The 24,921-nt window shown below is 40.7% G+C and overlaps 1 protein-coding gene and 2 long non-coding RNA genes across 3 annotated transcripts in view; all 3 read left to right on the top strand.

Annotated features, from left to right (window-relative positions):
- Positions 1-24,921, top strand: part of LOC118211441 (hemicentin-1-like) — a 202,790-nt gene that overhangs the window by 151,119 nt on the left and 26,750 nt on the right. The window contains exons 54-57 of the mRNA XM_035388640.1: positions 13,170-13,448; positions 14,171-14,446; positions 14,760-14,861; positions 15,341-15,391. Coding sequence (XP_035244531.1) covers positions 13,170-13,448; positions 14,171-14,446; positions 14,760-14,861; positions 15,341-15,391 — 708 coding nt within the window. The remainder of the gene's footprint in view (positions 1-13,169; positions 13,449-14,170; positions 14,447-14,759; positions 14,862-15,340; positions 15,392-24,921) is intronic.
- LOC118211688 lies at positions 7,985-9,106 on the top strand. The gene is made up of 2 exons (XR_004762056.1): positions 7,985-8,459; positions 8,889-9,106. It is a non-coding gene; the product is annotated as an uncharacterized LOC118211688 (long non-coding RNA).
- LOC118211687 lies at positions 23,784-24,910 on the top strand. Its single transcript, XR_004762055.1, has 2 exons — positions 23,784-24,392; positions 24,513-24,910. It is a non-coding gene; the product is annotated as an uncharacterized LOC118211687 (long non-coding RNA).

Here is a 24,921-nt window from a genome sequence, read left to right as displayed (position 1 = left end):
GAACGAAAACTTGGACTTGCGTGAAAATGTAAATTAGTAGTGGTACAGCCACCGTTTGCTTTCCTTCGAAGTTACTGCTAGCCGAGCAGCGAAGTGTGCCCTCCAGATGCGAACCATGCACCATAAATTAGTCCATAGTCTTCCTGGTCTTTTCGTGGAATTGAAAAATGGCAGTAAAATTGAGTAAAATTACGGCAGTCTGAAAAAGCTAAAGGGAAGATTACTAGAATTAACCTGTTATTTTACCCGGGCAAAAAGTGCGGAAGGTGATTTTCAGTTTGCTTGTACTGTATCACCAATGTTAATTACGCAGAACTACCGCATACCTCACATCTGTATAAAACGTTTTGAGTCAATTACAACGGGCTAACAAAGAAAATCCGGAAGAAAATATTCAGCAACCGAATTAATCCGTTTGAATGTTTTAGTAGGTAATATGCTGTCCCAGCACGAATGCTTAGCATTTTATAAAACGAATACTAAAGCAAGAAAAGAGCAGAAGAGCACACGTTATAATTCCAAGACGTTGGCAGGCTATAACCAAAAGTAGGCTACTGCGCCGCATAACATACAGGTTTGATTTGAAGTTATTATGAAAATAAATTGGTTTGCCGCTGCATATTTTCAAATATGGCGGGTAATGGCGGAAAATAAATACAACACAAATGCTGCGAGTACTCGACCAATCAGAAATGTTCAGCGCTGCAAGCGCCACCCAAAAGGTTCCTGTACTTTCGGAAAGTACTACCCCCCGAGCAGGAACCTTTTGGGGGGTAAAATAAAGCCCCAGGAACTAATTTTAGACCCTAGTTCCTGCGGTGGAAACGCACTGAGTTCCTCAAAAGGTTCCTAGTTCCGGGGTATAGTTCCTGCGGTGGAAACGCGGCTTTGGTTGCCTGAATACATTGTTACATTTTGATATATGCCAGTTCAACGAGTTTGCTTCCATAATGACTGACACTTGTGTCAACATGTATATTCATTAATCCTTTTTCACATCTCTTGTTTGCTTTCATAGTACTCCCACCAAAACAGAATCCAGAAGATCTCACATCATTCAAAGGTACTGCGATGCTCTGTAAACTCGGCTTGGCTGTATTTTGATGATTGGTTTGCCCATATTTCTGTTTGTGATATTGCTTCTCTGAATCTGTAGTTGTGACTATTTCTCATTTGTTTTAGCTGGCCAGTGAAGAGGAAAATCATCTTGCTCAGGACCAGCGCAGATGGCTGTGATTGCAAAGAAAAGAATTAGGATTTTATGTAATGTAGGAAAATGTCATTTTCATACATTAAATAAAAGATGTATCACTGTAGGTGTATCCAAAGCACTGATCCCAGAGTACACGGCTTACCTTTATGTTGGATACATGTGCTTGATTTTATTTCAGCTTAAAAGCTTTTATTTGTGCTTTTTTTATTTATATCTTACGACATACATAGTTTGATTGTATCCTAATTTTTATTTTTTCTTAAATTTTAGCCATATGTGTGATATTCTTTACATAATGACAGGAGAAATTTAATCTAAATTTTAACCCCCAGGTAACTGAAATCTTGCCAATGTTTTTCTTGCCAAATACATGTAAAAGTTTTTGTCAAGCTAAATTAATGTGTTTTTTTTAATGGTGTAAATGACTCTGCATTCTAGTAGTAATATTCAGAATACTGATGATCACCTATGTAAGAAACCCCTCAGATACACCTAACAGGTCACCAACAGAACTTATAACATCGAGGTCGCCAACTGTAAGAAACCCCTCCGCAAACCAAACAGGGGAAGTAACTGAGTGGCAAAGGAATGCATGTAGTTTTACTGCAACAGGATTAATTTAATGTTATCTTGATTATATAGTGTTTTAACCTTTCCTCTGGGCTAACGGTTAGGTATAGACGAAGGAGACTGCTGTCCGCCAGTAGTGTGGCTCAATACAGTTCGCTGTCTATCATGGTTGACGTGGAGGTGACTTGCTTGTGTAGCCTGCATAAATGCATTTTGTATCCTGCTATGACACTAGTGTACAGGTGAGTGACTGCAGGGTTCAGATATCCTGGGATCTAAGTGTTAGAATCTTAAAATGGCTGGGTGTGCAGTGGTAAGAGTCAAAGAGGAACGTCAGCTTAAAATGAATGCAGTTTATTGTTCAGTAATAATAACAATATGCATTTGTGCAAAATGTGAGTGGTGAAATGTCTATACGCATATGCATATGCGCAGGAGACTGTCGACAAGTCTCTCTGAACCATTGCACTTCTCTCTTTATATAAATAGATATATACTACAGGCCTATTTATAAATGACCTTTTATAGCTAAGGTCTTAGAAAATGTGGTTGCTAAGCAGCTACCAGCTGTCTTAGACGAGCACAACATTTTAGAGAAGTTTCAGTCTGGCTTCCGTCGGTTACACTGAACAGAAACAGCTCTTCTCAGAGTATCAAATGATCTGCTAATGAAGGGTGATGCAGGAGAATGTTCTGTATCTCAGTTCTGCTTTTGATACGGTGTACCCACCGTATTTTGATTGAGAGGCTCAGGCAGTGGGTGGGTATTTCTGGATCAGCTTTGGATTGGTTTTCCTCGTACCTGTCGGACAGGACTTTCTCGGTTACAGTCCATAATTATGTCTCATCAGCTGAATCTCTTTTTTGTGGTGTTCCCCAAGGTTCTCTCCTAGGCCCCCTGCTGTTTATATTGTACTTTCTTCCTCTCGGGCAGATAATAAGCAATTTTAATGTTGTCTCCTTCCATTGTTATGCAGACGATATTCAGTTATACTTTTCATTTAAGCCTCAAAATGTTTCAAGACTGGCTGTTCTACTGAATTGGCTCGACTCTGTAAAAGATTGGATGGCAGACAATTTTCTGCAGCTAAATACTGAAAAAATAGAAGTTCTTATGTCTGCCGCAGATGGCATTGTCCTGAAATTGCTTGGTTCGCTCCTGCTTCTACCAGCCTTGCATGATCAGGCACCTGTCTACATTAAAGAGCTACTGCAGCCATATAAGCCCAGTAGGAATCTAAGGTCCTCTGATCACGGTTTGTTGGTTGTTCCTCGCTCCAGGCTCAAAACAAAAGGAGACTGTGCTTTTGAGGTTATAGCTCCGAAACTCTGGGACTCTCTCCCAATGGACTTAAGAATTGTGTACAGGTGGACTCCTTTAAAAAGCAGCTTAAGACCCAATTTTTAGACTTGCTTTTGTTTAATTTGTTTTTAGAAAAATAAAAAAAGAATTTTATCTTGTTTTATCATGTTGTTGGTTTGTGATTTTGGATTGTGATCTGTTTTCTCTTGCCTTTTGTTGTTGATTTTATTGTAAAGCACTTTGTGAAGTCTGCTCTTGAAAGGTTCTATGTAAATAGACATTATTATTATTATTATAAAGAAAAACCCCTCAATCCATTAAATAAAGTAACGATCATGACATAACAGTACAACAATGAATCCTGTGTATGCTATCTCTGTAAATATATTAAACTAGATTAACCTTTGTAGCTGAGACGCCAACTTGTTCCACATGACATCAGCTTTCCAACAATACAAAATTTGACTACACTGTCAGAACCTTAAGTTTTAAATAATGCTGATCCAGTCCGATGTTTTGCAGCCAAGCACTGTCTCTTTATCACATTTACTGACTCCCTGTCAGCACAATAAACAGTCTGTTTTCCTCTGTGGGTCTGATAAGAGGCAGACCTATGTGAACTGCCCTACACTTAATATCCATTTTCATGTTTAAGTGTACAACTGCATTATGCACGTCTATGTTTCCTTCAGCAACCAATAGATGGCGCTGTCGTGTGACAGCTGTTACAACATTTTATGTTCGGGCTGAAAAAAAGGTCAAGGTGATGCAATGACATTCTAAAACAGCTGCTATAGCCATTGTAACATATTTAACGTTTCGTTACAGCGTTGGTTGCTATGCCGACGCTGCCAGCCTTGATACATTGTGTTGTGAGAAAGATTCTACGACAACTGAGCAATTTCTCTGGTTTAACGGGTTATTTTACTGGAAATGCTGTAGAGGTAGCTAGCTATAATAAGTGCATATACCGGCGTATGAGTGCTGTGTGCGTTGTGTTGATGGTGGTAGCATAGCGCTGGCTAGCGCTCTATACTCTCAGCCCGAGATACTCCAGAAAGCGATTGGTTAATTCTTGGTAAACTCTTGGTAGACATACGCGCCCTGATTGGCCGAGTCTTTCAATTCTTGGTAGCGATGCGCTCCCTGATTAGCTAGTGCCTTCAATTTTTGGTAACAAACGGGGATTTGATTGGATCTTACTCACGTAGACAGGACCACACGTTAGCCGGAGGTAATACTGCTGACATCTATCACCACCGCTCGAGCTTTCATCGGTTCGTGGGTCTCGCGCTTCGGGGTCAGGGCCGATTTGTCCTCTGTCCGCGGGGCTCAGTTCACATCAGAGTTGTGGGCGGCGATCGCTCGCCAGTTGGGGGTCACGCTGCATTGGACCACGGCTTGTCACCCTCAGGCTAACGGAATGTGAGAGCGTGTTCGTCACTCATTGAAGGCGTCCTTCCGTGCTGCGCTCTAAGGGGATGCTTGGTTTGATAGGCTTCCGTGGGTCCTACTTGGTCTTTGGACAGCCCCTAAGGCTGATCTGATGGCATCATCTGCAGAACTGGTTTACGGGCAACCTTTGCACGTCCCAGGGGAGTTCCTACCCAACTGCTGGGTCCCTTGGTCAGCCACGCGCCAGGGCTCGGTTCTGCGGGACAGTGCGGAGTCATTTGCTCCAGTGCCCACGACGCATCACAGTTTGCCGCGCTCCCACATTCTCCCAGGGTTGCGTGATGCGCGTTTCGTGTTTGTGCGTCGTGAAATGCATCGTAGCCCTTTGCAACCCCCTCGTGATGGGCCGTTTCGAGTTTTGGAGTCTGGGGACTCGTTTTGGACATTGGTGGTAGGTCTGACCGTGTTACAGTAGACCGCTTGAAGCTGGCTCACGTTGACCTGGATTCGCCTGTAGAGGTCGCCTGTCCCCCACGCAGAGGTTGCCCTCCTGCTCTCGAGGTCGAGAAATCCTGCCCCCGACTCAGACCCTGACCCTGGCAATCGCCCTAACACTGAATCTGATATGGGCCTTGACCAGGGCCTGTCCAGCAGGGAGGGGATCTGGGGGAGATAGCATGAACCTCTGCGCACGTTACTCTCTCCCAGTGAAACTCCTCGCTGTCAGGTGAAAAGAAGCAGCTGGCGACTCCACATGAATCAGAGTATAAGATGCGGAAAATGTACAGTGGCTCTCTGAAGCTCTACATAACTATTAACAAAATTAAATGCAGTGTTTTCAATCTGCCTAGTATAAGATAAAGCTAAATTCTTTAATGTTATTGATAGTGTTGTTGAGTTCACTTCTGCTTCAAAAAAAAAGAAATTAATTATTGTGCCATTATTAAAACACACAAATATATGTAAAAATATACAAATAAATTATATTTTGAATCATGTTTTTTGTGCATAAATTTATATGAATTATCATGCAATAATTTTAGAATTTAACTGTCAGCATCTGGACTGAAATACATCCTTTTGGCCACCAGATGCCACCCTTATAGACTTTTGGTTTCCTTTTTTTTCTGTCTTTGAGAGTGTCTTGGTAATATGTTCCATCTGTGTCTTAATTGTGCTGTGTATTTAAGTTGCCGTTTTGTAGCTGTCTTTGTCCTGTCTACCTTGAGTAAGTGCTACCTTGTGCTCTCTTTTGTTGGACTGTTGCTGTGCTTGAAAACTCTCTTGTGTTTAGTTTAATTTTCTTTGAGTTTCTTGTATTTTGAAACTTGTTTACAAGTTTTTTGGATTGTGTTCTTTGGAACCTAAAGACTGTTGTGCCTGAGTACTTTCTTGTGTATATTTTTTGGAATCCATTTTTTTGTTCTCTGCTTTTGGGTTCATCAGTTTTGAGTCTAGCCCAGTGGTAGAGCTCTAGACTCTGACCACAAGGAGTAGGGTTCAAATCCTGACCAGGTCCTGATATTAACAATTTCATGATCATTCTGGCTGCGTTAGCCCTGGAGACTGAATGGAGCTAATACTTTCTCATATCTCGTGTTTGCGTTCATAGTACCCCCACCAAAAGAGGATCCAGAAGATCTCACAACAAAGGTACTGTGATGCACTGTTAACTCTACCTGGGTGTATTTTGATGATTTGTTTTGGCCATATTTCTGTTCGTGACACTGCTTCTGTGAATCTGTAGTTGTGACCATTTCTCATTTGTTTTAGCTGGCCAGTGAAGAGAAAAACATCTCGCTTAGGACCAGTGCAGATGGTTGTGATCGCAAAGAAAGAGTGAGGATTTTATGTAATGTAGGAAAATGTCATCCCATGGTTTCTGAGATGACTGTACTGTATGTGTATCCAGAACACTGATCTCTGACTACATGGCTTACCTTTAGACTGCATACATGTGCTTCATTTCATTTCATGAGCTTTTTTTTTTACTGCTTACTACATAGCTGTGGAATTATAAGGCATTCAAGCCTTGATATGTTAGCCTTTATTCTTCAAATGTTCAGTTTGATTTCATCCTAATTATTTTTTGCTTTCATTTTTGCCATATGTGTTATATTCTGTCATAATGACTGGAGAAATTTAATTAAAATTCTAACCCGCAAGTAACTGATAGCTTGCTGATGTTTTGCTTGCCCAAACATGTAAAAGGTTTTTGACATGCTTAAGTAATGTGTTTTTTATGGTGTAAATTACTCTGCATTCTAATAGGAACATTCAGAATACTGATGATTGCCAAGTATAATTTTTTAACGTGGAAGCACACAATACTATTCAAAATGCATTACTCAGATTTGTATTTCCTTCAGAAAACATTAGGTGGCGCCACTAGACTAGAACAGAAAATACTGCTATTTTGAATTTGATTGGACTTATTTAATCGAATTGACAAACTTATACATGCGTGTATTTTATCGATGTCTATAGACTTGGTAACAACAAATATACATTTATAATTCAACTTAAGATTGAGGAACTACATATTGTATATCAAAACATTGTTGTATTAATGTGAAAATATACTGGGAAGATCATATCACCTGTTGAAAGCTTTTCAATGCTCTTAAAAGGAAAAAATATGACAGCCAAAAATGAATTTGAGCAAAACAGGGGTCACTATTTCAGATGTGAAAGACAACAAACATATTTTATTGTACTCAGATGCTATGGATTGGCCCTGTTTAAATGGAAGCCTCTGTGGTTCATGCTGCAGTTTAATGTTAGCCAGACAGGACCCAAAAAAGTCACCAGTTCTAGCTTTACTAGAGGCAACCACGGTACAGTTTACGTCCCGCACACGGTAATAATCCACGCGTCGCTGTCAAAACGAAAGTAAAAGCCAAAGAAAAATTCGTTTAACAAAAGCGATGCCCCGCTGCTTCACGGGGAAATCAGCTGCAGATTCTGTCTTTCCGCAGCGCGTCAACAGCCGGTCTTCTGACATTTCTACTAAAGTAGCGCAGTTTAGTCGCGGACGCATTTTCCCGATATGGTAATAGACATGACTATAAATTTACTGGTAGAACATTTCGACAAGGCAGGCCAAATCGACAGAACACCGGAACCGTCTTGAGCAGCAGCCTTGTCCGAGAGCGAGTGGGTCTTGGCTAGAAACTGGGGAAAAGGCAATGTTGTCTAGATACAGTGGAGTGCCTCTCGGTTGCGATGCGAGCTGCCTTTTTAAAGATACCCGGCGTCTTGTACAAATCCGCCGCAGGCGCGGCTTGTTACACTCTCGTCTGGTGCGGCTGGGTGTCTGTCTGCGTGCGCACGCAGCTGTGCTGAGGCGTTCCTGCAATGTCCAGAGCGCTGTAGCGTCAGCAGGGGGCGGTGTTTGCTGGTGTGAAACGGGAAGTGGGTGGTGTGGTGTGATGGAGAGCTGAGCCCCAACCGGCGACCATAAACGGCATACGGAACTATTTCGTGACACTGGACTTGGCAAAGTTTTGTGCGTTATGACACTAAACTATGCTATCTGCAGAGAAAACGCAATAATTCCAAGCGCTCTGGTACAGCCAGTCGTATACGGGCCTGATAAATGTGTACATAAACAGCCTTTGCCTTCACCCCGTGGAGTGGGTTCAGTTGCATTCGTTCAGTTGTATTATGGTTAAATTAAATCAGCCTGGTAACACGACATACCGTTTGAAAGTGTTAAAACTCACGGTTCTCTCTCTAACCCATTTTACGGTGCCAATGTTTTAGCGACAACGGTCCCTTATCTTCTAACGTGGGATGCCAAAACAAACTTGGGGGTTCCTCACCTTCTGTGCGTTTTGGAAATCCACTGACGGCATATGACGATAAGGTCAGTCTTTTTCACGAGAAGGATCCAGTGAACAAAACCTACAGTAAATTTTCATCCAAAAAAAGTGCAGAGGACTTATTCAATGAAGGACTTGATTCAGATTTATGTCGGTGAGCATCTAAATACATTCTCAAAATATATGTATTATTATTAACTAAATACATTCTCACAATATATGTAGCCTATTATTACATGGGCGGCATAATTCGCAGATAGAACAGTACCTTTGTTTCCTTCACCAAGGTACTTAACGTGCATTGCTTCAGTGTATATCCAGCTGTATAAACGGATGCAATGCAAATGCTATGTAAAATGTTGCAAGTTGCTCTGGATACGAGCGTCTGCCAAATGCCTGCAATGTGATATTCAGTACTCTTAAATAAGGTGTAGGCCTGATTTTGAATGATACATGTGTTGTGAAATTGTGGTAAGTGTGTGAAATGTTGATGGGGGTGGGGTATTTGATTAAAAAAAACTTATCAATGGACTTCAGTTAATGGATTAGTAAACTGGATAACTGATGTAGATATTTTCTACAGTCTTCCAGACCTGCTGCTGCCAGAGGTAGCAAGGGGAGGGTGGTGGAGAGTGGCAGGCGCAGGAAAAGTGAGAATTTCCGCAAACGTCTTCAACTAACCCATAGTATACAATATATAGTATTTTACATCTATAAACACCCATAACATCATTTGGTAACCAATTGTCCTTTTGGAATCTCCAAATGGTCTTTTTGGAAACCTGGCTAGACATAGCTTAGGATAATGCAAATGAAAATTTTTGGTGGTATTCAATTTTGAACCAGGATTTGCCCAATGGTGTGGGTGTGGCTTCATTGTATTTTTAAACCCACCTGGCATTTGTATCCATTCCACAAAAAAATAAAATAATAATCTTTTAGGTGAGAGAAAAAACTTCCACTGTGTTTGAGCTTCTATTACTTTCTGATTTATTATTTATTAAGAGCAATTCTGACTCTTTGAAAACAAACTCCCAAGGGTTACCTTTCAACAGAGCCAGGATTATGCCTGTAGTCAAAAGGGCTCAATGACAGTAGCCATTTTATTGTGGGCATGTCATTTTCAGACTTGTGATATAAAAAGGTGTGATGCAGAAGGGGTTATACTGCTCTGTATTCTCCCTTGTATCTCATTTCCTGTCTCTAACTGCACGCTCATCTCGTGTGCAGATCATGGTCTTCATTACTTTCTCCTCTCATTGTGTAGTCACATTCCTGCATGTTCATAACCACAACATAATAATGAATTGAAAACAAGCAAACAAATAAATAAATATAAAAATTCCAGAAAGGTATTCACTTTAAATGTGGGAATGTGCAGGTTTGTGTCTGAGTTCTTTAGAAGTGTTTTTTTTTTTTTTACGTGGTTCATGAGAGGTGACTTTAAACACACCAGTGTCTGATCACAGCTGTATTACAAGAATGAGACACATCCGCTAACAAAACCATCCAGCGCTGCAGGGCTATACCTGTTTGAGAAAGAGCAGGGGAGAGAATGGTCAACATGCATGAGTTCACCACAGCAATAGGTGAGTTTTTCATTCTTTCTTTGTTATAGTGAATTAAAACAAGAAGGAATCACACTCAGAATCAGAATAACATTGTGAATGATGCATTCTAGGTGTGAATGAGTCACCATGCATCACTGTGTGAATAAGAACATTGTCATGTTCTGTGGAAGTAATATAATTTAGCCAGAAAGTACATTTCTTTCTCATTTTTTGAACACAACCTGTTACATGTTTATGAAGTACTAATAACATGGCAAACTGGAGTGGATGGTATGGCTTCACCATCAAAATAACTATGCTGAACGCTGCCTCTCACTCCTACTTACAAATATTACCCTCTGTTCCCTTATATACATCAAGGACACAAGGAGGCTTTGGGCATTTCTTTTGTTTCTCTCCTGTTTTTGTGTTTCTGTGCACTGCATTTGTGCTGTTGATGTGCTTTATTAATTTTTTTCCCTCCAATTGGACTGGTTGTCCTGATGTTCTTTGTACAAGAAGCAGGCAAGTATTTTTATTATTCACGTGCATCTTATTCATACTGCTTTATCCATAAAGTGCATTTTATGGGAAACAAAGGGAATATTGAACAAAACAGAAGGTTCTAGCTTATTAATTGTACATTGTGCTTACACTACAAACTCAGCATCTGCTGTATCTTCGTGTCCCTCAAATATGAGCAAGTTTTCTTTGGCACGTGTTATTTTAATGAAACATTCTAATTTGAAACTAACTTTACTGCTCTAACATGAATTCATGCTCTGTTTATCAATACCAGCAATTAAGGCTGCAAGTAAAGTTTCTGAAATTGCTAATCAATACGTAAACATTGGCTGTCTGTGCGTGGTGGTAATGCTGAATGCTTGTTTTAGGGAGCCATTTCACATCCTTTGTTCTCACTGGGATAATATTTGTTCTTGAGAGACCAGTGCTCAAGTTGTCCTGACTGCTGATCCGCAGAGGTCAAATGTGATGTCAGGGGAGACTGTGCATCTTACCTGTAAGGTTGAGGTTTCAGATCCATCCACCCAATGGGAATATACCTGGAAGAAGCTAAGAGAAAATAAAGAGACCACACTCTCCTCCTATACTGGAGAAGGATTCTCTGCTTACACCCTGAGTCGTGTGACTGAGTCTGACAGTGCTCAGTATCGGTGTGAAGCAAAGGTTGAAAATCGCGAGATAATCAGCTAATCACATACTCTGACAGTGACATGTAAGACAAGATATTAGCATTTTACTTGCAGAATGATACTTCACTTCAAAGAGATGTATCTTTAGAAAATCTCTTGTAGCGCAAGAGTAGTGTGTATACAGGAGAACAGAAAGAACTTGTATTAGTGAGTGAAAAGGAAGTCAGTTTGTCAGGCTGTCTCCATTGGCCTGCCTGTTCACACTGATGCTCCTAAAGTATAACCACATTCTAATTGTGCACACTGCAGTTGAAGGCACACATTGGCCTAGATTCAGTCTTCACTCAAACTTAATTTTGACGTACAATTAAATGAAGGTTTTCATTTTTTTATTTTTTATTAAACACACTTTTACACTTTCCGAAATCATCAAAGTTTACATACCAGTTTTGATTGTGACTAAAAGGCAGCATTTGCAGAAATGCATTTGTAAGTTAAGGGCAAAAATAATTGCTTTGTAGTCCATATCTTTCTTAATAATCTGGAATATGCACATGTAGTTCTTCTTGTTACTTCACTGTTTTTATCATGCCTCATTACGCTCTTGTGACTGTAAAATTGGCACAGAGACAGTTGGAGCTGAAATTAGCAAAGATGTGACCCTGACTGTAGATGGTGAGTAATGATGCTGTGCTGTGAAAACTACACAGACCTATATTTATGTTAATTTATATGTACCATGATTCTCATGTGCCTATTCCTCTTAGTTTTGAATTCTTAGGTTGGTTATTTATTTATTTATATTTTTTATTTTTCTTGTAAAGCACCCTGGGATGTACGCATGAAGAGTGCTATATAAGAGCTTATTGTACTGTATTGTATTGTATTGTATGGTCTGTGTGAATGCTGGGTGAGCAATCATCTGTTACATAACAAATTACTTTATTCTATGGTGAGTTATGGTTTGTGCAGTCCTGTTTATAATAGCAAGTGTCTTAATGTTACTCTGGTTTTCTAGTGTTTTACCTGCGGGTGAAATTATACCTGTTTTGTAGGGGAGGCCCCCAAACCCCTGCTGACTCTGGACTCCCCCAGTGGAGAGATCTTCACAGGAGATACAGTGACCCTGAGCTGTAGGGCTGGCACAGATCCTGGTGGCTGGGAGTACCTCTGGTTCAAAGAAACACCGGGAGCAGCACTGACCAGCACTGACTCCAGCAGCACTGACGGGTCCAGTTACACCATCCGCTCTGCTGCAGTTTCACATGGTGGAGAGTACTGGTGCCAAGCATGGAGAGGGAAACCCCCCTTTCTACACACTGCACAGTGACTCTCTCCAGCTCAGCATAACTGGTAACATAAGAAATACAATTTACTGCTTTTTATCAGTCTAGTATATGATACAGCTAATTATTATGTAATGATATTATAATGTTACTTTCACAGTTCACCTTCACCTAGAACAACTGAAATAAAATGAATCGTAGTGCCATTACTGTACATGCATACAAACGCACATGAGCACATGCATGTCTACACACACAGACACACACATACAAAAACAAAATAAATATTATTTTCATTGTACTTGCATACAAGGACACATGCATAAACATTTGCTGTCTGAACATTTTTGCATGCTTTATTGTATGATTATAGTTGCCATTTCACTGTAATCAGGTGAACTGGTTTCTCTCTAGTAGCACTGAGTTCTTCCTGTAAGTTGTGGTGTAGTTTTATGACCGTTTCTCTTGCTACACAGCACAAGATATTTGTCTTCTGCCTTCTGAGTGTGTACTGAAAACTGCACCTGGAAATCTTAAAGCTGCTTTGCAATTCCTGACTGGGAATAATCTTTTTGCCTCAATGCTTACTTGACTTCGCACATTTAAGCTTAACTCCTTTTTGCAATATTTCTTGCAACTTAATGCCTATTTTACATGCATTACAGGCTAGTAAAATAGGCACTTCTCTCCCACCCCTCCACCTCTGACTGCACAATGATTAGATAGACTTCCAATAATTAATTTAATCGTAATTAAAGCCAAATTAAGAATATTTTAATAAATGTCATCTCTAAGACTATTTTTAAGTACAAGTCATATTTTTGTGTTAGTTCTTTGTCCCTGTGCTGGTTTTGATTGTGTCCTGTACTGGCAGCTCCACCGCCTGCTGTGGTAACCCTGAACCCTGCATGGAGGAAGTTCTACCCCACTGAGAAAGTGACTCTCAAATGTGAGATTGAGACCCGTCAGACTGAGTGGGATTATATGTGGTACAGAGATGGAGCCCCTATCAACAGTGCGCTCTCCAGAGGAAATGAGTTCACAATCCCAGCTCTAGATCAGTCACACAGAGGAAGATACTCCTGCAGAGGGAGAAAACCAGGAAGAGATGTTTACACTGAAAAGAGCAAAGATGTGACCCTGACTGTAGATGGTGAGTAATGTTGCTGTGCTGTGAAAACTACACTGACCTATATTTATGTTAATTTATACGACCATGATTCTCATGTGCCTATTCCTCTTCGTTTTGACTTCTTAGGTTGGTTATTTATTTATTTTTTATTATTATTTTTTTTTGTAAAGCACCCTGGGGTGTACGCATGAAGAGCGCTATATAAGAGCTTATTGTATTGTATTTCATTGTATGGTCTGAGTGATTGCTGGGTGAGCAATCATCTGTTACATAACAAATAGCTTTATTATATGGTTTTTTATATGGTCTCCAGCTCAGCATAACTGGTAACATAAGAAATCCATTTTACTGATTTATTTCTCAGTCTAGTATATGATAATGCAAATAATTCTGAAATGTTCTATACGGTATACGACCAAAAGTATCTGGACACTCTTTGGTCTGGGGATGTTTTTAATTGTTTGGGCTAGGCCCCTTAGTTCTAGTGAAGGCTAATTTTAATTCTACAGAACACAGTCACATTCTAGACTATTCTGTGCTACCCCTACACTTTGGGGGAAAGCCCTTGCCTGTTTAAACATGACAATGCCACCAGGCAATCTGCAACATTGAAGTGCAAACATACATGCACCACATAAGTGATATTTTCAATCATGTTTTGGGCATGGCGTTTTGATGTATTATAATTTATAGTTGTGCACGATGCTCTAATCAACCATTTCCTAATCATTGTGGCGTTTCAGCTCGTCCTCAGGCTGTGCTGACTTTGGAGACTGCATGGACAGAGATCTTCAGGTCAGACAGTCTGACTCTGAGGTGTCAGGTTGAGGGGAGCTCTGCTGAGTGGAACTACACGTGGTACAGAGACGAACGGCATCTTCCACTGGACCCCAGCGGGGACAGACTCACACTCACCGCTGGAAACGACTCTTTCAGCAGTGAATATAAATGCAGAGGAAACCGAACAGGCCAACCGTCTTACACAGAGATCAGCGAAAGATTTAGAGAAAACAGCATTCGTGAGTTCCACTCCTTTTGTCAGGCTATTAATGAAATGCGCCTCACCCAAGACCACTTCCTCCACCACCCTTCAAGCGCTCGTGGTGAGCACAGTGTGTGACAGGAAGTCACGCTATCTTGTTTGCAATAGACTCAGTCAGTACTCCACAGTGCACCATGGTATTTTGAGCTTAAGGATAAGCAGTCGAAGCCAATCCATGCAGCTAATGCAGCCAATGTAGTTCAGCCATTACAGGTCATAATGCTGGTCATTTATAATGAGTTTCATGATTTTGGGTCCCTCCCTTTGTTTTGTGTTCCCTTGTTTGTTAGTTCTAAAGCGGAAAGTTCTGGTTTCTGTGGCCAGCTCAGTCTTGCTCGGACTCATCCTCACAGTCTTGGGCTGTGTTTGCCTGAGAAAGAAAAGGAAGTTGGGTGAGTGTCAATTGTGCTACCGGCTCAATGCGTTTCTTTTACATTACAGGCATTTACCACAGCAATGTACAGAACTTCTGCATTTTTACATAGTTCCAATTTATACAGCTGGATTCCATACTAAAGCAATCCAGGTTAAGTGCATTGATCAAGGGTACCTTTGGCAGTGTGGTTCTTTGGAATCAAACCTGCAAGTTTACAAGTGGAGTTCCTTCCCCATGGTACTACACTGCTGCTCTGTTCACTGTTCCACATATGTCAACACATGTTGTGGAGAGTCCTCATTCAAATGACTTGGTTTTATATTGAGGACAGGAAATGTAGGAGTAGGGAAAATGTGCAATATGGGCTACAGACAGTATTATCGGAAGTACTGAACGTATTGTTTGAAGATGTATAGAAACAAAAATACTGAAAACTAACATTGTTTTAACTGACTGCCTCTATCCCATGTGTGTGTATTCCACTGTGTTAAACAGCTTACAAGATGACACCACAGAATGACATGTTTTTGTCAAAGCCACCCACAGGTGAGAAATTTACTGTTTCCATTTCCCCTTGTTAATATATCTGACCTCTTAGTGAGTCATTTTGTGCTGTGAATGTCTGTCTCACAGGAGACCCTTAAAAGATGAAGTCTGTCCACCCATCTAATCTTCACCGGAGAACCTACTTGTTGAATATCGCACTTACCTTTACAGACCACAATCCCTTTGTCAGACCACACTTAAGCCGCGTTTCCACCGCAGGAACTATACCCCGGAACTAGGAACCTTTTGAGGAACTCAGTGCGTTTCCACCGCAGGAACTAGGGTCTAAATTTAGTTCTGGGGGCTTTGTTTTACCCCCCAAAACGTTCCTGCTCGGGGGGTAGTACTTTCCGAAAGTACAGGAACCTTTTGGGTGGAGCTTGCAGCGCTGAACATTTCTGATTGGTCGAGTACTCGTAGCATTTGTGTTGTATTTATTTTCCGCCATTACCCACCATGTTTGAAAATATGCAGCGGCAAACCAATTTATTTTCATAATAACTTCAAATCAAACTTGTATGTTATGCGGCGCAGTAGCCTACTTTTGGTTATAACCTGTCTACGTCTTGGAATTATAACGTGTGCTCTTCTGTTCTTTTCTTGCTTTAGTATTCGTTTTATAAAATGCTAAGCATTCGTGCTGGGACAGCATATTACGTAGGCTACCAAAACATTCAAACGGATTAATTCGGTTGCTGAATATTTTCTTCCGGATTTTCTTAGCCCGTTGTAATTGACTCAAAACGTTTGATACAGTTATGTGAGGTATGCGGTAGTTCTGCATAATTAACATTGGTGATACAGTACAAGCAAACTGGAAATCACCTTCCGCACTTTTTATCCGGGTAAAATAACAGGTTAATTCTAGTAATCTTCGCTTTAGCTTTTTCAGACTGCCGTAATTTTACTCAATTTTACTGCCATTTTTCAATTCCACGAAAAGACCAGGAAGACTATGGACTCATTTATGGTGCATGGTTCGCATCTGGAGGGCACACTTCGCTGCTCGGCTAGCAGTAACTTCGAAGGAAAGCAAACGGTGGCTGTACCACTACTAATTTACATTTTCACGCAAGTCCGAGTTTTCGTTCTATTCTTGTCATTTTGCGATTAGCCTATATGGAATTGACGACGAGAAAGTAATAAAACAGCAAATTGTTTACAACGTGTGCATGTTTTCTGCTGTTAATGAATGCGTTTGAGAGGATATATGAAAATCAATAAATACAAAAGTAACCATATATAGTCATTGTTGGTAACCCATTGTATATAAGTGGAATAAACCCCTCCGGGCTGTCCCGGTTATTAGAAAATAATGTAGGCTACTTCGGTGGTAGTATGGGGTTACAGAAGAAATCATATGACAGATGGACCGACGACAACGTCAGTGGGCTAATTTGCCTAATCTTCGCGGTACTTTAGACCCCGGTGGAAACGCAGACAACCATTGGCTGAAGGAACCTTTTAGTTCCTGGTAAAGTAGTTCCTGGGACTGAAATTTTGGTGGAAACGCGGCTTTAGAGTACTGTGTACAGTTCTGGGGACTGTACTAGAACAAAGATATAAAGGAAATGGTTCAGAGAAGGGCAGCCAAATTGGTTCCTGATATGAAAGATAAAAGCTAGAACGAGGGGGTATAAATGGAAATTAGCAAAAGCCAACTTCCGCACAGACATTAGAAAGTATTTTTTCACACAGGCAGTAAATAGTCACTCTGTGGAAGAGTTTGCGTGTCGTGTAGTATAGGCAGAAACTCTGGGGGTTCTCAAGGCCAGGTTTGATATGGTGCTAGATGCCATCTAGTTTGTAGGTAACCCGAGCACCAAGTACACTTTAGTGGTAGGAAAATGGCGAACACTGTTGGGCTGAATGGCCAGTTATGTTATGTTACTTTTTCTCTGCCTTACAATGTGTATTTCAGAATACCTGTATGGGGATGTCAGTTATGAAATACCATTTGCTTCAGTGGATTGTTCTTCATAATTTATGATGTATTGTTAGACCATTTTATTAAAAAAGGTCTTTTCATAATGCACTTTTACTTCATGTTCTGATACCACAAATCCTTCTGAGCATAGATATTGTTTTCTGTTTTGGAAGAAAATCCAACAATGACAAAAAAGGCATTATCCCTCATTCAACTTCATGTGTTTTTTGATAAATTAGTACTTATATGCAAAAAGGTATTACTGAATTCAATAAATTTTTACAGCATTGACCATTCATTCTGTAGTTTAGTGCCTTCTTCTCAGAAGTTTTTGTTATTTAATTCATTATATTTATTTTGTATTTGTAGCTGCTTGCAGCATTGAACTTTATTCTGTTCTGGAGCTGAAAACGAAGACTGAAGGTACTGTCTTTATCCAATTCCTTCTTTGTTTTCATTTTATTTTTAATTGATGCTAATTCATAATGTATATTAAAAAAAATAATGCATTATCATTATCTATAGATGCATGACTTATGTGACTTGGTTGCCTGAATACATTGTTACATTTTGATATATGCCAGTTCAACGAGTTTTGCTTCCATAATGACTGACACTTATGTCAACATGTATATTCCTTAATACTTTTTCACATCTCTTGTTTGCTTTCATAGTACTCCCACCAAAACAGAATCCAGAAGATCTCACATCATTCAAAGGTACTGCGATGCACTGTAAACTCGGCTTGGCTGTATTTTGATGATTGGTTGCCCATATTTCTGTTTGTGATATTGCTTCTCTGAATCTGTAGTTGTGACTATTTCTCATTTGTTTTAGCTGGCCAGTGAAGAGTAAAACATCTCGCTCAGGACCAGCGCAGATGGCTGTGATCGCAAAGGAAAGAATGAGGATTTTATGTAATTAAGGAAAATGTCATTTTCATACATTAAATAAAAGATGTATCACTCTAGGTGTATCCAAAGCACTGATCCCAGCGTACACGGCTTACCTTTATGTTGGATACATGTGCTTGATTTTATTTCAGGTTAAAAGTGTCAGGAATCCAGCCTGATTCTCTTTGTCTTCCTGTTTAGTTTTGTTTATTTCTTATTTTCTAGTTTTTATTTATTTTTTATTTTCGATTTACTTTGTTTTCGCTTGCGGTTGTGTTTTCTCTGTTCGTGTGCTTGGGTGTGCGTTTGTTATTTTTTTCCCCCTTAGGTTCCTGGTTCCTGCCCACGCCCCGCCCCAGTTCCGCCTGTTTCCTCATCTGCAATCAAGCCTCCACTAACCATCTTCACCTGCGTCCCATCATCACTCATTAGTGTTGCTATTTAGTTTCTGTGTGCACCTTTAGTTTTGCCAGATTGTGCCTCTGTTTTCTGAGTAGCCTTTCAAGCCTTTTCTAGTGTCCTTCCCGGTTTTCGACTTTTTGCTTGTTCCCTTTTTGACTTCGAGATTAGCCTGCCCGTTCTGCTCTTAGCCTTGGATTTTTTGACCCTCGCCTGTTTACTCCGACCTGCTCCCGGTTCCCGTTTTGTACCTCTGCCTGATCTTGTTGATTTCCTGGATTTTGACCCCTGCCTGTACCTTGACTATGAGACTGCCTCTGATTCTGTGCTTTGAAAATAAATCGCAACTTCCTTTAACTCTGGTCCGCTTCTGAGTCCTACCCCAGACCCTGACAAAAAGCTTTTATTTGTTCTTTTTTTTAAATTTATCTTACGACATACATAGTTTGATTGTATCCTAATTTTAGTTTTTTTCTTAAATTTTAGCCATATGTGTGATATTCTTTACATAATGACAGGAGAAATTTAATCTAAATTTTAACCCCCAGGTAACTGAAATCTTGCCGATGTTTTACTTACCCAATACATTTAAAAGTTCTTGTCAAGCTAAATCAATGTGTTTTTTAATGGTGTAAATTACTCTGCATTCTAGTGGGAATATTCAGAATACTGATGATCACCTATGTAAGAAACCCCTCAGATACACCAAACAGGTCACCAACAGAACTTATAACATTGAGGTCGCCAACTGTCAGAAACCCCTCCGCAAACCAAACAGTGGAAGTATCTGAGTGGCAAAGAAATGCGTGTAGTTTTACTGCAACGGGATTAATTTAATGTTATCTTGATTATATAGTGTTTTAACCTTTCCTCTGGGCTAACGGTTAGGTATAGAAGAAGGAGACTGCTGTCCGCCAGTAGTGTGGCTCAATACGGATCGCTGTCTATCTTGGTTGACGTGGAGGTGACTTGCTTGTGTAGCCTGCATAAATACATTGTGTATCCTGCTATGACAATAGTGTACAGGTGAGTGACTACAGAGTGCAGATATCCTGGGATCTAAGTGTTAGAACCTTAAAACGGCTGGGTGTGCAGTGGTAAGAGTCAAAGAGGAATGCCAGCTTAAAATGAATGCAGTTTATTGTTTAGTAATAATAACAATATGCAATTGTGCAAAATGTGAGTGGTGAAATGTCTATACGCATATGCATATGCGCAGGAGACTGTTGACAAGTCTCTCTGAACCATTGCACTTCTCTCTTTATATAAATAGATATATACTACAGGCCTATTTCTAAATTACCTTTTATAGATAAGTTCTTAGAAAAAGTGGTTGCTAAGCAGCTAACAGCTGTCTTAGACGAGCACAACATTTTAGAGAAGTTTCAGTCTGGCTTCCGTCGGTTGTACTCAACAGAAACAGCTCTTCTCAGAGTGTCAAATGATCTGCAAATGAAGGGTAATTCAGGAGAATGTTCTGTATTGGTTCTGTTAGATCTCAGTTCTGCTTTTGATACGGTGGACCCACCGTATTTTGATTGAGAGGCTCAGGCAGTGGGTGGGTACTTCTGGATCAGCTTTGGATTGGTTTTCCTTCTACCTGTCAGACAGGACTTTCTCGGTTACAATCCATAATTATGTCTCATCAGCTGAATCTTTTTTTGTGGTGTTCCCCAAGGTTCTGTCCTAGGCCCGCTGCTGTTTATATTGTACTTGCTTCCTCTTGGGCAGATAATAAGCAATTTTAATGATGTCTCCCTCTATTGTTATGCGGACGATATTCAATTATACTTTTCGTTTAAGCCTCACAATGTTTCAAGACTAGCTGTTCTACAGAATTGCCTCGACTCTGTAACAGATTGGATGGCAGACAATTTTCTGCAGCTAAATACTGAAATAATAGAAGTTCTTTTTTCTGCCCCAGATGGCGTTGTCCTGAAGGTGATGGAATGTCTTGGCTCTTTATCCGCTTCTGTTAAACCCACCCTCTGTAATCTAGGCGTTTCTATGGGCTAGGCATTGAGTTTTGACCAGCATGTAAATTGCTTGGTTCGCTCCTGCTTCTACCAGCTGAGAAACATTGCCAAACTCAGGCCCATTGTCTCCACAGCTGAGTTGGAGATGATTATACATGCATTTATTTCCTCACATCTTGATTACTGCAATTCCCTTTTCACCTGTCTTAGTAAGACATCCCTTCACCGCTTACAACTGGTCCAAAATTCTGCTGCTAAGCTCCTGACCAGGTCCCCCAAAAGGTCTCACATAATGCCAATCCTGAAATCTCTACACTTCCCATCAAATTCAGAATCCATTTCAAGATTCTTGTAATTGTTTACAGAGCCTTGCGCGGTCATGCACCTGTCTACATTAAAGAGCTACTGCAGCCATATAAGCCCAGTAGGAATCTAAGGTCCTCTGATCAGGGTTTGTTGGTTGTTCCTCACCCCAGGCTCAAAACAAAAGGAGACTGTGCTTTTGAGGTTATAGCTCCGAAACTCTGAAACTCTCTCCCATTGGACTTAAGAATTGTGGACAGGTGGACTCTTTTAAAAAGCAGCTTAAGACCCATTTTTTTAGACTTGCTTTTGTTTAATTTGTTTTTAGAAAAATAAAAAAAATGTTTATCTTGTTTTATCATGTTGTTGCTTTGTGATTTTTGCTATCTGTTTTCTCTTACTTGCCTTTTGTTGTTGATTTTATTGTAAAGCACTTTGTGACGTCTGCTCTTGAAAGGTGCTATATAAATGAACTTATTATTATCATTATAAAGAAAAACCCTCAATCCATTAAATAAAGTAACAATCATGACATAACAGTACAACAATGAATCCTGTGTATGCTATCTCTGTAAACATATCAAACTAGATTAACCTTTGTAGCTGAGATCACCAACTTGTTCCACATGACGTCAGCTTTCCAACAATACAAAATATGACTACACTGTCAGAACCTTAAGTTTTAAATAATGCTGATCCAGTCCGATGTTTTGCAGCCGAGCACTGTCTCTTTATCACAATAACTGACTCCCTGTCAGCACAATAAACAGTCTGTTTTCCTCTGAGGGTCTGATAAGAGGCAGACTTATGTGAACTGGCCTACACCTAGTATCCATTTTCATGTTTAAGCGTACAACTTCATTAAGCACGTCAGCAACCAATAGATGGCGCTGTCGTATGTCACACAATGACATTCTAAAACAGCTGCTATAGCCATTGTGGCATAGTGTCGTTACAGCATCGGTTGCTATGCCGACGCTGCCAGCCTTGATACATTGTGTTGCGAGAAAGATTCTACGACAACTCAGCAATTTCTCTGGTTTAACGGGTTATTTTCCAGCCTGAAATGCAATCGTATTAGTAAACAGCTACACATGTAATCTAACTTTCAAGTAGTTGGCTACCTCCCTGGATATGAAGTAAATGTTTTTACCAATAAATAATAATAATAAATGCAATTTTATCCATGGAAATAGCTGTACAAAAAAGGCAAAATAAATGTTGTGGTCGCGATCGCCGTTGTAGACCTCAGAAGGAAACGTCACTGACTAAAAAAAAAAAAAAACGTTGGCTCTCTCTCTTTTCCAGCGGAATAAACACCCCGAAATGAAGCACAACATTACCTACTGATCGTAGGTAAGATCGCTGTGAGGTTGCTTTCCATAGAGGATTTCAGCTGCATACTCCCGTATTACTGGAAATGCTGTAGAGGTAGCTAGCTATAATAAGTGCATATACCGGCGTATGAGTGCTGTGTGTGTTGTGTTGATGGTAGTAGCGTAGCGCTGGCTAGCGCTTTATGCTTTATACTCTTGGTAGACATACGCGCCCTGACTGGCCGAGTCTTTCAATTCTTGGTAGCTATGCGCTCCCTGATTGGCTAGTGCCTTCAATTTTTGGTAACGAACGGGGATTTGATTGGATCTGACTCACGTAGACAGGACCACACGTTGGCCGGAGGTAATACTGCTGACATCTTCCACCACTGCTGAGGTCGCTCGAGCTTTCGTCGGTTCGTGGGTCTCGCGCTTCGTGGTCAGGGCCGATTTTTCCTCTGACCGCGGGGCTGAGTTCACATCAGAGTTGTGGGCGGTGATCGCTCGCCAGTTGGGGGTCACGCTGCATTGGACCACAGCTTGTCACCCTCAGGCTAACGGAATGTGAGAGCGTGTTCATCGCTCATTGAAGGTGTTCCTCCGTGCTGCGCTCCAAGGGGATGCTTGGTTTGATAGGCTTCCGTGGGTCCTACTTGGTCTTAGGACGGCCCCTAAGGCTGATCTGATGGCATCGTCTGCAGAACTGGTTTACGGGCAACCTTTGCACGTCCCAGGGGAGTTCCTACCCAACTGCTGGGTCCCTTGGTCAGCCACGCGCCAGCGCTCGGTTCTGCGGGACAGTGCGGAGTCATTTGCCCCAGTGCCCACGACGCATCACAGTTTGCCGCGCTCCCACGTTCTCCCAGGGTTGCGTGATGCGCGTTTCGTGTTTGTGCGTCGTGAAATGCATCGTAGCCCTTTGCAACCCCCTCACGATGGGCCGTTTCGAGTTTTGGAGTCTGGGGACTCGTTTTGGACATCGGTGGTAGGTCTGACCGTGTTACAGTAGACCGCTTGAAGCTGGCTCACGTTGACCTGGATTCGCCTGTAGAGGTCGCCTGTCCCCCACGCAGAGGTTGCCCTCCTGCTCTCGAGGTCGAGAAATCCTGCCCCCGACTCAGACCCTGACCCTGGCAATCGCCCTAACACTGAATCTGATATGGGCCTTGACCAGGGCCTGTCCAGCAGGGAGGGGATCTGGGGGAGATAGCATGAACCTCTGCGCACGTTACTCTCTCCCAGTGAAACTCCTCGCTGTCAGGTGAAAAGAAGCAGCTGGCGACTCCACATGAATCAGAGTATAAGATGCGGAAAATGTACAGTGGCTCTCTGAAGCTCTACATAACTATTAACAAAATTAAATGCAGTGTTTTCAATCTGCCTAGTATAAGATAAAGCTAAATTCTTTAATGTTATTGATAGTGTTGTTGAGTTCACTTCTGCTTCAAAAAAAAAGAAATTAATTATTGTGCCATTATTAACACACACAAATATATGTAAAAATATACAAATAAATTATATTTTGAATCATGTTTTTTGTGCATAAATTTATATGAATTATCATGCAATAATTTTAGAATTTAACTGTCAGCATCTGGACTGAAATACATCCTTTTGGCCACCAGATGCCACCCTTATAGACTTTTGGTTTCCTTTTTTTTCTGTCTTTGAGAGTGTCTTGGTAATATGTTCCATCTGTGTCTTAATTGTGCTGTGTATTTAAGTTGCCGTTTTGTAGCTGTCTTTGTCCTGTCTACCTTGAGTAAGTGCTACCTTGTGCTCTCTTTTGTTGGACTGTTGCTGTGCTTGAAAACTCTCTTGTGTTTAGTTTAATTTTCTTTGAGTTTCTTGTATTTTGAAACTTGTTTACAAGTTTTTTGGATTGTGTTCTTTGGAACCTAAAGACTGTTGTGCCTGAGTACTTTCTTGTGTATATTTTTTGGAATCCATTTTTTTGTTCTCTGCTTTTGGGTTCATCAGTTTTGAGTCTAGCCCAGTGGTAGAGCTCTAGACTCTGACCACAAGGAGTAGGGTTCAAATCCTGACCAGGTCCTGATATTAACAATTTCATGATCATTCTGGCTGCGTTAGCCCTGGAGACTGAATGGAGCTAATACTTTCTCATATCTCGTGTTTGCGTTCATAGTACCCCCACCAAAAGAGGATCCAGAAGATCTCACAACAAAGGTACTGTGATGCACTGTTAACTCTGCCTGGGTGTATTTTGATGATTTGTTTTGGCCATATTTCTGTTCGTGACACTGCTTCTGTGAATCTGTAGTTGTGACCATTTCTCATTTGTTTTAGCTGGCCAGTGAAGAGAAAAACATCTCGCTTAGGACCAGTGCAGATGCCTGTGATCGCAAAGGAAAGAGTGAGGATTTTATGTAATGTAGGAAAATGTCATCCCATGGTTTCTGAGATGACTGTACTGTATGTGTATCCAGAACACTGATCTCTGACTACATGGCTTACCTTTAGACTGCATACATGTGCTTCATTTCATTTCATGAGCTTTTTTTTTTTACTGCTTACTACATAGCTGTGGAATTATAAGGCATTCAAGCCTTGATATGTTAGCCTTTATTCTTCAAATGTTCAGTTTGATTTCATCCTAATTATTTTTTGCTTTCATTTTTGCCATATGTGTTATATTCTGTCATAATGACTGGAGAAATTTAATTAAAATTCTAACCTGCAAGTAACTGAAAGCTTG

Source organism: Anguilla anguilla, chromosome 13 (assembly GCF_013347855.1).
Source record: "Anguilla anguilla isolate fAngAng1 chromosome 13, fAngAng1.pri, whole genome shotgun sequence".
Taxonomy (NCBI): Eukaryota; Metazoa; Chordata; class Actinopteri; order Anguilliformes; family Anguillidae; genus Anguilla; species Anguilla anguilla.
Note: the sequence above shows the minus strand (reverse complement) of the source record. Positions and strands in the feature narration are given on the sequence as shown.